Source organism: Mercenaria mercenaria, chromosome 7 (genome assembly GCF_021730395.1).
Source record: "Mercenaria mercenaria strain notata chromosome 7, MADL_Memer_1, whole genome shotgun sequence".
NCBI classification, from domain to species: Eukaryota; Metazoa; Mollusca; class Bivalvia; order Venerida; family Veneridae; genus Mercenaria; species Mercenaria mercenaria.
Genome location: NC_069367.1, coordinates 22,840,984 through 22,857,660, shown reverse-complemented (window position 1 = coordinate 22,857,660; position 16,677 = coordinate 22,840,984). Strand labels below are relative to the sequence as shown.

General features: G+C 36.3%; 1 protein-coding gene across 3 annotated transcripts in view; it reads right to left on the bottom strand.

The window, feature by feature from the left end:
• LOC123554757 (tripartite motif-containing protein 26-like) overlaps nucleotides 1-16,677 on the bottom strand; it is a 43,674-nt gene that overhangs the window by 973 nt on the left and 26,024 nt on the right. For 2 of the 3 annotated variants that reach the window (XM_053547781.1, XM_053547780.1), the window contains exons 6-8: nucleotides 12,913-13,046; nucleotides 5,216-5,347; nucleotides 2,242-2,539 (exon numbers count right to left, since the gene is read on the bottom strand). In XM_053547781.1, coding sequence (XP_053403756.1) covers nucleotides 2,244-2,539; nucleotides 5,216-5,347; nucleotides 12,913-13,046 — 562 coding nt within the window. In that variant the 3' untranslated portion in view covers nucleotides 2,242-2,243. The remainder of the gene's footprint in view (nucleotides 1-2,241; nucleotides 2,540-5,215; nucleotides 5,348-12,912; nucleotides 13,047-16,677) is intronic. The other variant, XM_053547782.1, reaches the window with a different exon arrangement.

Here is a 16,677-nt window from a genome sequence, read left to right as displayed (position 1 = left end):
CAGAAATAATTGGGGTCAAATACTGAACACAGTCTGCCCTAGACCTAAAGCAATCAATATCAGACCATGCATTTCTATGGTCAGTAGCTGATCCTTATCTTTTTCTTTAGTCAAAGTTCAAAATCACAACATACTTGATCATTAAACACTTAGGCCATTATGGTGGAGGCATAAGTGTTTTACTATCAGCACTTGTTTATTTCAGTCTTATGTTAAAACTAATATATTTTCAAAATGAGCAACTGGATGACTGAGCTACAATGTGGACACAAAAAGAACCTTTCAAATTTTGACCTCTTTTTAAGTCTGATCTAGATTTTGGAGTCTAAAAGATGTCATGGCAAACAATTGAATGAAGTATTGAATAGAACCAGTCTGAAGTAAATATCTTGACTTTGGACCTGTTTGTCTGGATCTTGTGACCGACACATTTTAAAGTTCAGCATTTGTGTCATTCATTGTCTTACATCTCTACAGGACTGTAAAAGTATGGCCTAGCTGTGGAATACGATTTATACAAGGCAGTCTGAAGACAGCTATATCCCCCGCCAGTGTTATGTATAATGAAAGGGTTGATGGTACTGGGTGGAACCATTAGAGTTGTGACCTTGACCTTAAGCTGGCAGGGGTGAATTTTGGATTCTGCACATTGTCTTGAAAAGGGAAATATTACAAGTCATATTAAAACCCTTTAAGGGGTTTAGGAGATACAGAGCTGAAACAAAATGGAAGTCTCAAACATCTGACCCAGAATTTTGACCTTGACCTAACATGGCTGACTCATGAGTTCTCCACATTTTCCTGATGAAGTGATCATTTTACCTGTTTCATGAAAGTCTTTCAAGGCGTTTAGAAGATACAGAGCAGACACAAAATGGAAGGCTCAAACCTTTGACCGTGACTTGTGACCTTGACCTTAAACTGACATAGCTGACTTGCAAGTTCTTACATCGTCTTGATGAGGTGATCATTTGAATAAAGGTTCATGAAAATCTTTCACGGGGTTTAGGAGAAAGGACAGATACAATTTGGAAGGCTCAAACCTTTGACCACGAGTTTTGACCTTGACCTTGAGCCAACATTGCTGACTCATTGGTTCTGCACATCGTCTTGATGAGGTAATCATTTGACCAAAGTTATATGAAAATCCTTCAAGAGGTTTAGGAGATACAAAGCGGACAAGAAAACGAAGGTTCAAAGCTTTGACCTTGACGTTGAGCCGACGTGGCTGACTCATGAGTCCTGCACATTGTCTTGATGAAACGATCATTTGATCCAAGTTTCGTGATCCTTCAAGGGGTTTAGGAGATGCAGAGCAGACAAGTAACTGTAAATGTAAGCTCAAACCTTTAACTGACCTTGAGTAGTGACCTTGACCTTGAGCCAACATTGCTGACTCATGGGTTCTGCACATCGTCTTGATGAGGTAATCATTTGACCAAAGTTTCATGAAAATCCTTCAAGAGGTTTAGGAGATACATAGCGGACAAGAAAAGGAAGGTTCAAAGCTTTGACCATGACGTTGAGCCGACATGGCTGACTCATGAGTCCTGCACATCGTCTTGATGAGGTAATCATTTGACCCAAGTTTCATGAAAATCCTTTAAGGGGTTTAGGAGATACAGAGCGGACATGAAATGTTACGGACGGACGGAGACCATTCCTATACACCCGCACCCCCCCACCCCCATCACTCGTGGCGGGATTAAAAAGAGTGTTTCAGAGGTGAGATTTTGACTTAAGGTGTACAACCTAATATTAAATGAGATCTCGTGTTAAACAGTTATATTATAGTGAACCTGTGAAACCTCTAAAGTTGCCATTTTCTTGGTGCAAGAAATTATTTTATTAAAACTTTCTTTAGCTAGATTGTTACGAAAGCTTCAGTTTTATTTGAACCACTCACGAGTCGGCTTCATGGAAAAAACAGTACTTATTTCACATGAGGTGCGGTCATGATTACAGCTAGGCTCCAACTAAGGACTCCCTCCATGGTTGAGCTACCGCCAAATTAACTACTGGACCACCACTCACTTTAACATTTCCTGAACTCTTGTCATTACAACTGTATTTATACATGATGCAAGTATAAGTAACGTTGTTAAAAATATCTTGTTCCGAATTTAATGGATATATGGCAGAGGCAAAAACAGGAGAAGTCTATTTTATTGGACTTAACAGAAATTATAATTTTTTAGATTTTGCCTGTTCTTTGACATATGTGTAATATAAATTAAATACCTTTATGCCTCCATTCCTGACTGTTCTGCCTGCTTAGATGTTTCTGGTGTAATATTGGTCTGTTTGAAAGTTGTACTATGTGACGCAAATGATGAATCAGATATAAATGTATCAGTTTCAGTCGAAGATGGTACTGATGACAGTTGAGATTGATCACTATGTTTGTTCAAACCTGTTACTGTGCAGATACGTTTTCCTGACATTCCTTTTGAGAATTTTATCTTAAGTTTCGAGTCCTCGCCTGTGGCTGAATGTTTAGCGACAAATGGTTCTGATACTTCTCTCTTAATGCCATCTCCTAAAGTATCATAATTATAAAAAGATTATGGTACTTAACAATTAAATATGCTCACATATAAATATTACAGTAAATTATCTCTCATCATTTCTATTATAATTATAAATTGAAAATGTCTTGCTTGATGTTTTTGTAAGGTTTAATGTCACAAAGACACAACTGTACATCATATTGCCAAACTGACTCCTCCTCCTGGGTAGGGTCACAGACAAACCCAACAATTAAGAAGAGGGCGATGATGGCCTAAGATCACTCAGCTTCAACAGGCTAAAGAGTTGGCTACTTTTGAAGAGAACCATAATGTGTTGTAGGTGTTGTAAGTTCTTAGAGGCAGTTGATTTCGTTTTTGTACTGGGTTTAACGTCACACAGACACATTTATAGGTCATATGGCGACTTTGCAGCTTTATATGGAGGAGGAAGAGCACAGTGAGTACATTATTTTATCATGAGCGGGCACCTGGGTAGAACCACTGACCTTCTGTAAGCCAGCTGGATGGCCTTCCTCATATGAAAAATTCAACGCCCTGAGTGAAGCTCCCCTGAGTGAAGCTCGAACCTACATGGGTGAGGGGCTAGTGATTTGAAGTCAGCGACCTTAAACACACAACATATCTCTGTAACATAAATTAAATTAGTGTGACAAATAACAAACTGTTGAAACAATACTAAAATTACGCTTCTTAGTTCTAAAATTTGGTGGTAAAAAGACCAATTAAGCAGAACGAGGATGTTTTGGAAGGTCTCTTTATAAAGATTATCTGTATCAAGTAGTTAAAAAAAAGCTGTTCAAAGGTATTTCTATATATGGCTTTAGTTGTAACACGTTCCCACAAGTTTGGAAAAGGACCTTACAATGATGCTACAGACCTTGTTTAGTGAAGCTCCATTTAGCCCTTCATGAGATATAGTTGTTTTAAGGTATTTCTATTTTTATCTCTAAAAAAAGGAACAAGCGCCCTAATTTGATTAAGATTGGGAAAAGATCATATGCTGATGCTACAAACAAACTTTGATAAAAATCCATCAAGCAGTTTATGAGAAAAAGTCATTTAAAGGTTAATAAATTTTATTTTTAGCTCTTTCTGACAACTTTTAGGGGCCAATCTGAAAAATCTGAACGAACTAGATATAGACAATGCTACTGACAAAGTTCGCTGTATTTTTATTGGAGACATGATCTGAAGAAACATGTGGCCAGATGAATAGACGGACGGCGGATGGTGAGTGATCACAACAGCTCACCCTAAGCACCTTGTTCTCAAGTCTGAGAATCATAGGTCAAACATTCTGAAGTTACATTTGTATTGAATGGAAATTTAGCTGAAAACAAACCAATGGATGACTAGCATCATCCAACAATATGTCCATTATATCACTTTGCTCGGCAGCGAACTTTGACTAACAAACCCCAAAATCAGAAGAGGTCCATGATAATATTCTTTTTTTTAAATACCAGTCATTGTTATCCTAAACCTTGACCAACTGGGTCATTCACTGCTCATGAGCAATGTGACTGCCAAGTCCAAGGGTCATAGATCAAGTCATTCTAAAATTATTGAGCAGAGAAAATATTTTTGCAATGATATTCACTATCACCTTGACCTTTGCCCCCTCTGACTTCAAAATGAAAAGGGTTCATCTAATGCTCAATGACAATGTTCCTGCAATGCTTGAGGTTTGCCGGTCAAATCACTTTCAAAATATTTAGAGAAAATAATGTGTACAAAGTGAACACGACTTCTGACCCTTTAAATAGATAGGGGTCATCCACTACTTATTGGCAATGTACCTACCAAGTTTGAGGACCGAAGTCAAAGTATTCTCAATATACTGAGAGGAAAAGGTTTCTTTGTATTAACAGTCACTGTGTCCTTGACCTATGATTCAATGATTTTAAAGTAAAAATGGATGAATGGTTATTCACATCCCATGGGCAATTTGCAAACCGCATTTGAGGGTTGTAGGTCAAGGCATTCTCAAGATAGTGAGAGAAAAATGTTTTTTGACCATGACCTTTTACCTACTGACCTAAAAGTCAATACGAGTCGTGACATGCCTATAAACAATGTGTTTATCGAGCTCGAGGATCAAAACTCAAAGCATAATCAAGTTACTAAGCCGGAACAATTTTTGAAATAACATTAGTCATTGTGACCTTGACCTTTTGCACATTGACCTAAAATCAATAAGGGTTATGCAAATCTATGAACATTGTGTTAATCAAGCTTGAGGATCAAAGGTAAAACCATTCTTTAGTTATTGAGCATAAATGACATTGCTAAAAGTCGTACATACAGAAAACCTGTGCCATCACATAATATGTCCCTTCTGGCATTTAAATGGTTTTAGGTAACTAGTAGCCCCTGTTCCAGTAACAATGATTTTTTGGAAAAAAAGTCGTGACAGTTTTAGCATTTTAGTAAGATTGCTCTGAAATAAAATATTTCAAAATAAGATCAGAGGTTTAGGAGATATTTTTTTGAAGATTTCTGAACTTTTAGCTGTGACAGTCCACACATCTTTGGAACAGGAGATTCCAATGAACCTGCGTGGCATGTTACAAATCACTTTACAGATATCATTTTAAGATACTAAGAACAGCTGACTACAGATAGTGATTACAACAGCACACACTGGCCACTTTGTGATACAGTGAGCGAAATAACCATCTTACGAGTTGCAGCTGAAGATGCACTTGTACCACTATTTGAGCTCCCAGCATAAGTTAACGGAGGAGCTGAGCAGGAGTAAGGGAGTCTTCCCTCGGTACCGTTTGGTGACTGTCTGCTTTGGTCACTTGTTACATCTGTATCGAACAAAAATAACTTAACTACTTTTATGAAACAACAAATTCTGTTAGTACTCATTGCTCTGATCACTTTTCTCTAGCTTTTATGATTACGAATAATATCTAAAGAATCTGATATTCAAACAAGAGAGCAATAAAGTCCCTGTATCGCTCACATAATATAGTTGTTGACCCGAGATTGAACGATGATCCGTCTTTAAACTTGACCATGCTTTTACAAACATTTTTACCAGTACTTATGTAGGTATGGCAGAAAATATGGTTTCTGGAGTATTAATAGCTTTTTATTTGGTCTGAACTAATTTTCGTCCATAGATACCCATATTCAATAACTGAGACAACTAGAGCTATCACTAAAGGTGATGAATGTACACCCCCCACCCACCCCCCACGCCCTCCAACCCGCATGCACTGACACAGTACATTGCAACTTGACGCACAAAAATTGCATAATTATGTGGACTGTATGTATATAGACTGTATGTATACAGTATAGTAACAAAAACAAAGTCCCATAACTATGCAGAATATCTATCTAAAAGAATGTAACATGCACCATGCACAACTAGGGTTTGTACTGATCACTTGTGTGAAGTTTCATTTAATTTTGTGCAAGGGTTCGTAAGATTAGGCGCGCACAAGATTGCATGTGCAGACTGTATGTACATAGTATATATACAAGAAACAAAGTCCCATAACTCTGCAATTTTTGTTGTTGAAAGAACCTAACATGCCCCATGCACAACTACTGTTGTTACTGATCACTTGTGTGAAGTTTCATTAAATTGCGTCAAGCGGATGAGGGGAGATGGTGCGCACAAGATTGTGTCTATGTATATTGTATAATAACAAAAAAACAAAAGTCCCGTAACTCTGCAATTTTTTTTCTGAAAGAACGTTACTTGCCCAGTGCACAACTACAGTTGTTACTGATCACTTGTGTGAAGTTTTATTAAGGGGATGAGGAAAGATGGTGCGCACAAGATTCTGTCTTCAGACAGACGGACAGACAGACAGACAGACAACCAGTATACCCCACCCCCCTCTTACAACTTTGTTGTCAGGGGGTACAACTATTTTGACCATAGGTTTCATGCGGATCAGGTAGAAAATGTGGCATAAGTTTTAACCCAGAAATCTACATTATCTAAGTAGAAGCAAGCAACCATAGTCTATTAAATTGCAAGAGAGTTGATTCTTAGTGAACAAATGGTGATAAAGAAGAATTAATGTGTATAATGTTTGTTTTAAATTGAAACCTTTTATAGTATTAAAATGGTCCTTGAGTAGAAAATATGGCATAAGTTTTAACAAAGCATACCAGTTTTTTCAGGTTATTTATAATTCTGACAAATTGCAAAGGGAAGTTATGATTCTTGGCCTTTTTACTCAGGTGTACAACACTTAAAACCTATAGCTCTTAAGGTTTCAAGAAAAAGTGGACCTTAACAAAGATTTTCAACAACCTAGCCTAAGTAACCCATTGAGGATCAAGTGACAATACCTCATAGATTTCTCAAAATCAAACAGACTCAAAATTAATATATACATTGACGTCTCAGAAAGAAAAGGCCATTAGGGAAAGCACTACTTTGAGAAAACTGTAAAAAAAACCTGTTTTATATTTTCTCTGAAACAGTTATGACCTTTTGGAAACATCACAGCTAAATATATTAAATGATGACTAGATATGTGTCCACAGTACACTGGTGCCCCAACTTCCTGCCACTGTACATGGTTTAATGACTTCACATGATGTATAACATAGCTATCTACCCTGATTCCCTTAGTCCAACTAAAGACAATAATGAAATTTCAAATGAGTTCTATAAATATTTACCGAGATAAATCCATTTTGATTAAAATCTGGGGACGAGGTAATCATGCATTGGTATATGCATGTAGAAGATAGAGTACAAGCCTATACAACAATATATTAGTAAAGTATTCATATCGATAAAGAGTTATCTATTTCTTACCATGGAAGACATAAATAACGTTTCAAACCAATCAAAGTACTACAGTATTACCAAATACATGAAACGTATGATACTGCATGCATGAATAAGATTACAGTAATCATTTATAAAATGTATATGCAATTCAAATTTGTTATGCTCGTACGTCAGTTTTAATAAAAAATAATGTTTGTTTTCATGCAAGGTTTACGGTCACTGCCGGGGGCACGGCTGTATTGTGTTTCACAAGTACTTTTTTTCCAAACTGATTATGTATAGAATTTCTAAATTGATGATCCTGTTGACCTGTGCTAGTTAACTCTTACTGATGCCTTAAAGTGTATGTAATTAGAACTTAAGTGACATTGTGTAAACATATAAATATGTGTGGTATGTGTATATGTTAATATAGGATTTTCAATTGACATGTATATATTACGATATTCAATGTTGTATATAATTATGTTCAGCTTTTCAATATTGGAGGAAATAAAAGAATCTATCTATCGATCTATCTATCTATCTACCTATAAGTACTTGAGTTAAATCCATTTTGATTACAATCAGGTGAGGTAATCAGATATGAAATAACTCTGGAACCTACGACTGGATCTGAAAGATTCGTCATGGAATCCAAGATTTATTGTTGTTGAAGATATTTTGGAAGTTTTTATCAAATCAAACCATAAATGAAGTCTCTGTATGGCTGCAAAAGTCAAAATAGCAAATTTTGGACTTTTAAGGGGTCATAACTCTAGAACCCATGAGAGAATCTGGCCATTTCAGGAAAAGAATAAAGATCTTGTTGAGATACAAGTTGTGTGCAAGTTTGGTTAAAATCAAATCATAAATGAAGCTGCTATTATGCAGACAAGGTTAAAATAGCAAATTTTGGTCCTTTCAGGGTCCATAACCAATTACGGGATCTGGCCGGTTCAAGAAAGAAACCGAGATCTTATGGTGACACAAGTTTTGTATAAGTTTGATTAAATTCAAATTATAAATGAAGCTACTAATTTGCAGATAAGGTAAAAATTAGCTAACTCTGGCCCTTTCGGGGGTTATCACTCTGGAACCCAGAATGGAATCTGGCCAGTTGAAGAAACGAACCAAGATCTAATAGTGATACAAGTTGTGTGCAAGTTTGGTTAAAATAAAATCATAAATGAAGAAAAGGTCAAAATAGCTATTTTGGCCCTTTCTTGGTTCATAACCCTGGAACCCATTATTGAATCTGGCCAGTTCAAGAAAGGAAACAAGATTTCATGGTGATACAAGCTGTGTGCAAGTTTGTTAAAAATCAAGTCATAAATAAAGCGGCTATTGTTCGGACAATGTCAAAACAGCTAATTTTGGCCCTTTCAGAGGCCATAACTCTGGAACCCATAATGGGATCTGGCCAGTTTAGGAGAAAGGAACCGAGATCTTATGGTGATACAAGCTGTGTGCAAGTTTGGGTAATGAAACCACTATCGTACAGACAAGAAATTGTTGACGCAAGGATGCACAGACTGAGGACAGACAAAGGGTACGTGACCACAAAAGCTCACATTGTCACTATGTGAAAGATGAGTTAAAAACTGGAAGTTAAATGCCCTTCTTTATGCTAAGGGTAGCTAACTGACCAAATATGTGTCATAAGTAGAAGATACAATATTTTATTTTATGCAACCTGATGAAATACTGTGTTTTATCAGTGAGATATAATCCATGTCACTCACTGCATATCACTCACTGTAAGCCGATCTACTTGTACATCATGTATAAATTTTAAATTATTTAAATAAAACAGGATGAAATAATTTGCATTAAACAGGATGAAAATTGTAGTCGCACTTAATTCTTTATAGTATATTTTTCGATTCAAATTATTTTACTTAATGAGAATTCCATAATTTTATGCAGCAAGAAATAAATTTAAAATGGAACTTTTATGTCGTGTGCGTCTTTCTAACGTTACAACACTTCTGACGTCATGTTCGTTCACGTGCATCTTATTCCCACACTGAGATTAAAATTTGCTGCAAATTGCATATCTCAACGTATTTAAGCATAAAATAAAAAGAAACTTTGTTTGTTTTGAGTGAATATGAAATATATCTCACCTCAAAGTGAGAAAATCTTCATATTTTCTCACTTTTCATAACCTCTTTTTATTATCAACAAAACGTCATTTTTGGTTAAAATTAACAGTGTAACACATGAATGTTTCAGGTTATGGTCTTTTGAATGCACTTTTCGAAATTTTATATGTCATGATGTCGTACCACTTAGGACTTTCTATCTCTGAGGCGTCGATAAATACATTCCAAAAGATCTGTATTATTACAGTGAGGGGGAACACGTGACTTACAAAGGCAGATTACACGGAAAAATGGCCGATAATTTCTCCGATTGTTTTAGATATTCTAATATGTCCTATCATATGCCCCTTACCTTCCGATTTCCTCCGATACCTATACTTTGTTCCATTCTCCTACAATTTCCGAGAACACTTGGGAAGTCTGAAACCATTCGCAGTTTTTGGGATGAAGGTACCCACGGACCGACACAATTTAGTCCAGAAAATTCTAATTACTCAAGTAAATGACAATAAAATCACATTAAAAAGTTAACATAGTATCCAGTACATCATAAACATGTAACGAACTGGCAAAAACAATGCTGCCAAAATGAGAATGTCGAAATCTACGAAATGGCGCTGAACACGTATACAGTCTTCACGGGCGCTGTGCACGTACAGGGTCAATGATTCAATTGTATACTATAGAAATACTCAGTTGCCACGAGGCTTCTGTATTTAAACGTGTTTTACATATTTATTGTGTCAAAGAATAAAATAGCATTTTCTGAAAAACAGGATCTACCAAAGTTCATGTACGGCACTGAGGCAGACATGCTCCATATTTGTCCGCATAATTTAATTCAGAATGTGCATGAAAAAAAAACACGCATATGAAAATAAAAAGAAAACTTTTTATAACGTCTTTATATGTGGACTGCATTTTTACCCTATTTATTAAATAACGCAGTATAAAGGCACTTTAGACACTACCTACACATTTTCATGAATCTGAAAATGTGTTGAGTATCATCGTAGTGCGTACGAGCCTTTTGCAGAAGGAAGATATGGACTTACTAAATGCCGTTACAAAGACAAAGATACAAGTTCTTCCGACAGAGCGGAATGACTCCGAAGTGTGGCTTACCCGATACGAAAAGGCAATGCGTATGAAAACATCTAAATCAAGGCATGTTGGAAGGCAAATGCATAGAGACGACCATGATGCAGAACCGTTCTTGGATTTCTGGCAGTTTATGGTATACAGTGTATTTGTCGACCATTTTGTCTAGAAATGGCAACTCGCATTCAACAAAATGAGGGCCGTTTTGCCGCCAAAATCTACTGAAAACCAGCCAGAAGTGCCAGTGCCTATTTACACCGCATATTCACCAGATCTCCATGGAACATTTCAGATATTTAAAAATGAGGTAACAAAGTAGAAACTAAACTGGAATATTGCCAATCAGAAACCACAGACTTCAGACCAATCTTATACCTCCCTGCAAGGTCTTGTATCCGTGTGTAAACACTATTCTGTTTGTGGTGACTATGCCTCCTACATCTGCATTTTTCAAACGCTCATTCAGTGCAATGAACGCGTTAAAAACTAACTTCGTTCAACAATGACGTGTGATAGGATGTTTCACTAGCTGTATATACACTCACAAGGATGTTTGCATTGATGTAGACCACGTCTTCAATGCTTTCCTTTCACGGAAATGCAGAATCTGGACTTTTTCTGACCCAAAGACCTTTTCCCTTTATATACAACACAATTACCGAATATTGTTAAACGCGAGTAACATATTGTAGCAGTTGTTAGAAATAATTAATAAATAAGTATAACAACTCAAATCTGAACCCCATGGTGAAATTTGAATAGCTAAAAGTCAAGATAATTAATGGTACGATTTTGTGCATGGTGTAGTATTTTTAAGTGTGGGAAATCAATTTTTTGTTGGGTTTAACGTTGCAACAACACATTTTAGGTCATATGGCGACTTTCCAGCTTTGATGGTGGAGGAAGACCCCAGGTGCCCCTCCGTGCATTATTTCATCAAGAGCGGGCACCTGGGTAGAAACACCGACCTTCCGTAAGCCATCTGGATGGCTTCCTCACATGAAGAATTCAACGCCCCAAGTGAGGCTCGAATCCACATCGATGAGGGGCAAGTGATTTGAAGTCAGCGACGATAACCGCTCGGCCACGGAGGCCCCGTGGGAAATCAAATGTAAAACTCTACAGAACTGTGGAAATGGTCGCTGAGTTAAAAAGAGACAAATAAAAACTAGGTCAGTTCTGCCTATTTAGCATTGTTATTTCTTAGTGTCTCTAAGTCGTTCTACGGGGGGAAACTGTAAGTGAAATAGGTCAGTACCGGCATCGGACCAAAATTTCAAATTCTGGAAAAAACGTCAAAATAAATGTATAAAATATATTGCCAATAATATGTTACGGAGAGGTGCTCAGATGTGCCCAGAATGTAACACAGGGCGTTTGAATACCAAACAATTTTCCGGGGGGGGGGGGGGGGGGGGGGCATGTCACAGAACTCCTACATTATGTGCCAACACAGTCATCTATGTCGAGAAAGGAATGCTGACAAATCAGTTTCCTAATTCACAACTCGAAGGAATAGTAGATTCACTTTATATGATAAATAGTTTTGTGTATTCAAATGTTTACCAGTAAATTCTTTTACACAGCTATGGCCGAGTGAGTTAATCAGAGTTCTCTGCCAATATTCTCTGTTGTGTGTTAAACAATACAATCATATTTTGTGCTATAATCTACCAAAAGACTTTTGAATCTTTGTGATTTCCGACAAAATATTATTTGGCATCGGTGCGTGAAACAACGGTTACGTATTAAAGCTGAGACGTCACAATATTATTAATAAGAACAATCATATAGTGTGTGTAAATACAGAAACCTCGCGGCAACTTTAGTATTTCTATAAATTAAATATAAAATAGAATAGTTGTTCCTGTACGTGCACAGCACCCGTGAAGACTGTGTACGTGTTCAGCGCCAATTCGTAGATTTCAACATTCTCTTTTTGGCAGCTTTGCTTTTTGCCAGTTCGTTACATGTTTAGGTTAAACAGGGTATTTGGTTAACTTTTCATGTAATTGTATAGTCATTTACTTAAGTAATTTGTATTTTCTGGACAAAACTGTATCCGTCCGTGGATACCGTCATTCCAAAAACTGCGAATGAATTCAAACTTCCCAATTGTCTTGGAAAATATAGGTGAATGGAACAAAGTATGGGTACCGGAGGAAATCGGAAGGTAGGGGGCATATGATAGGATATATTAGAACATCTAAAACAAAGGTTAATCAACAGAAAAACCTTGATTTTCCTGACGAATCGGAGAAATTATTGGCCATTTTTTTCCGTATAAGCTGCCATTTTAAGTCACGTGTCCCCCCACACTATACATGCACTTTTTTTTTGAGAAATGAAAAATATTCTCAGCTCAGATTTTTTCATTCCAACTATGGTAAAAGATTAAATAAAACAATAAAATAATTACTTCTTATTTCACGCAAGCAGCTGCTTACTAAATTATGTACAAATTTTTTTCCAATCTCTTGATATCGCTGCACAACATCTGATGCCGATACTCTCTTCGAAAAGTCAGACTGACAAGTATTGTAGAATTCAAACCTGAAATTACAAGAGGGCTATCATGTCCTTATATTGCTCACCTGAGTATTTGTAATGATTAGATACCTCCTAAGACTTTTGTCAATACATTTATACTAGAGGCCATGTACATTCTGAGCAAATCTGATGAAGACTGCTTATGATATAATCTCTAATATGTTAACAATTTGAAACAGTTTTTCCCACTGACTTGAACAGTACCAGGGTTAGGGTTATACCAGGCAGACTAAGTAGTACCCATTTGCACTGCCTTCCTGTATGAAATAAAGACCGTTTTTACTAATTTAAAGTCGAAAAGGGTCCAACATATCAACAACAAGAGGGCCAAGATGGCCCAAGGTCGCTCACCTTAGAAACACACCATAACAGTGTAAAACATGATTGACCTAGTGATTTCATGGAAACAAATATTCTGACCAATTTTCATTAAGATTGGACCAAAAAATTGGTCTCTTGCGATAAAACAAGTATTTTCTTAGATATGACCTGGTTTTGACCCTAGATGACCCATGTTCAAACTCGACCTAGATTTTATCAAGGCAATCATTCTGACCAAAATTCATGAAGATCAATTGAAAAATACAGCCTCTATCACATACACAAGTTTTTTCTTTGATTTGACCAAGTGACCTAGTTTTTGACCTCAGATGACCCATATTCAAATTCGACCTTGATTTCATTAAGGCAATCATCCTGACCAAATTTCATAAAAATCAATTGAAAAAAAAACAGTCTATCGCATACACAAGATTTTTCTTTAATTTGACCTAGTGACCTAGTGACCTCAGATAACCCATATTCAAAGTCGACCTAGACTTCATCAAGGCAATCACTCTGACCAAATTTCATGAAGATCAATTGGAAAATACCGCCTCTATCGCATACACAAGGTTTTTCTTTGATTTGACCTAGTGACCTAGTTTTTGACTCGAGATGACCGATTTTCGAAGTCGGCCTAGATTTTATCGAGGTAATCATTCTGGCTAAACTTCATGAAGATCAGTTGAAAAATACAGCCTCTATTGCATACACAATGTTTTTCTTTGATTTGACCTAGTGACCTAGTTTTTGATCCCAGATGACTCATTTTCGAACTTGATCTAAATTTCATCAAGATAATAATTCTGACCAAAATTCATGAAGATCAATTGAAAAATACAGCCTCTACCGCATACACAAGGTTTTCCTTTGATTTGACCTAGTGACCCATTTTTTGACCCGAGATGACCCATTTTCAAACTCGGCCTAGATTTCATCAAGGTTATCATTCTGACTAAAATTCATGAAGATCAATAGAAAAATACCCTATCGCATACACAAGGTTTTTCTTTGATTTGACCTAGTGACCTAGTTTTTGACCCAAGATGACCCATTTTCGAACTCGGCCTAGATTTTATCAAGGCAATCATTCTGAACAAAATTCATGAAGATCAATTGAAAAATACAGCCTCTATCGCATACACAAGGTTTTTCTTTGATTTGACCTACTGACCTAGTTTTTGATCTGAAATGACCCATTTTCAAACTCGGCCTAGATTTCATCAAGGGTCTCATTCTGACCAATATTTATGAAGATTAATCGAAAAATACAGCCTCTATCGCATACACAAGGTTTTTCTTTGATTTGACCTAGTGACCTAGTTTTTGACCCGAGCTGACTCATTTTCGAACTCGGCATAGATTTTATCAAGATCATCATTCTGACCAATATTTATGAAGATTTATTGAAAAATACAGCCTCTATCGCATACACAAGGTTTTTCTTTGATTTGACCTAGTGACCTAGTTTTTAACCCGAAATGACCCATTTTCGAACTCGGCCTAGATTTCATCAAGGTTATCATTCTGACCAAGTTTCATGAAGATCATTGAAAAATACAGCCTCTATCGCATACACAAGCTAAATGTTGACGGACAGACAGACGACAGACAGACAGACGCCGGACATCGAGTGATCAGAAAAACTCACCTGAGCATTGCTCAGGTGAGCTAAAAATTGATGGTACCCGAATAATCAGTAATAATCATCTATCTGATAAAGGGAATTCAATCCACACATCTTTTCAAGTTATCAAAATACATGAACACTTTGCACAATTTTAAGTCAGAAAGGGACATAATTCTGTCAAAATTGGTGGGTTGTAACCAAACCTTAGCCTGCATTATCATGTATCTGTCTACTAAAAAAATCAATCCATTCATCCTTTCAAATTTTAAGTACATGTATAAAAGAGGCTCAGATGGGCCTAAGTTGCTCAACAGAAAAGGTCCTTGCCAATCTGACCTTGCTTCTAACTAGGGTTGGTGAAAATCCTTTAAGCAGTTCATGAAAACAAGAAAGTCACTGACCCTAAAGCGTTCACCTGTGTACAAGGTTTCAAGTGTGTCAGTAAAAGTACAAAGTTAGGTTTCTTCTCTGTTAGCCTATATTATTTATATGTCACACACATTTTTGAATCTAAGGCAATAATTTGAATAATTAAGATAGAAATTACAAATACGATATCATATGCAAAATATCAGTGCTCTAGCAAGTATTGATTCAGAGAAGAACTTTCAATGTTTCTTATGTAAAACCGTATAGTATATGTCAGACACAGGGTCATAGCCATTTATTTACCTAAGAGTAATAATTCGGACAAGTATGGTAGAGAGTCAAATCCTCATATCACATGCCAAATATTAAAGCTCTAGAGAAGAAGAGTTTTAAAATCTGATAGATAACAAGAGCTGTCTGTAAGACAGCGCGCTCCACTATTCGGCGATTTGACAGTAAAGTGAATATATGTCTCAATAAGAGACCTCTGCTTTAAAAATGAGATACACCAAGGGGCATAATTCTGTCAAGAACACAAAATAGAGTTATAGGGATTGTTACCACACATGCAGATGATGATTGTAAAGATATATTTTGTGTTTCAACTCAATAGTCATTATCTTATTAAGTATGTCCAGAAAACGAAGTTTGTTAAAACAATTAAAGTATGAAAGAGGCATAATTTGGTCAAAAATACAAATCAGAGTTGTGGGGATTGTAACCACACATGCAGATGATGATGATTAAGATACATTTTAAGTTTCAAGTCTTAATCTTATATCACATTAAAGTTATATCCTGAAAGCGAAGTTTGCAAAAAACTTTAAGTACAAAAGGGGCATAATTCTGTCAAAAATACAATTAGGGTTTTGTAACCACACATGCAGATTATGATTATAAAGAAATATTTTTAATTTCAAGTCATTATCCTTTAAAGTACCAAAGATAATGTTTATAAACAAAGCTTTCGAAAAAAATTAACATGAAAATAATTCCAAGTATAAAAACTTTGTTACCATGACCTTAGGTATAATGGGCCTAGCCCCTGAGCATACATTGTTTGTATGCTGAACAATATTTGTGTGAACAAAGCAATAACAACAAAAGATATGACAGAAAAAAAAGGTCTCCAAAAAACTTTAACCTTAAAAATAATCTAAGTATAACACCTTGGTGACCTTGACCTTAGGGATAATAGGCCCAGCCCCTGTACATACTTTGTTTGTATGCTGTACATTGTTTATGTAAAGTTCCAGTAAGATATAAGCAATAGTAACAAGGCTATGACAGAAAAACAAAGGTTGCCGAAAAACT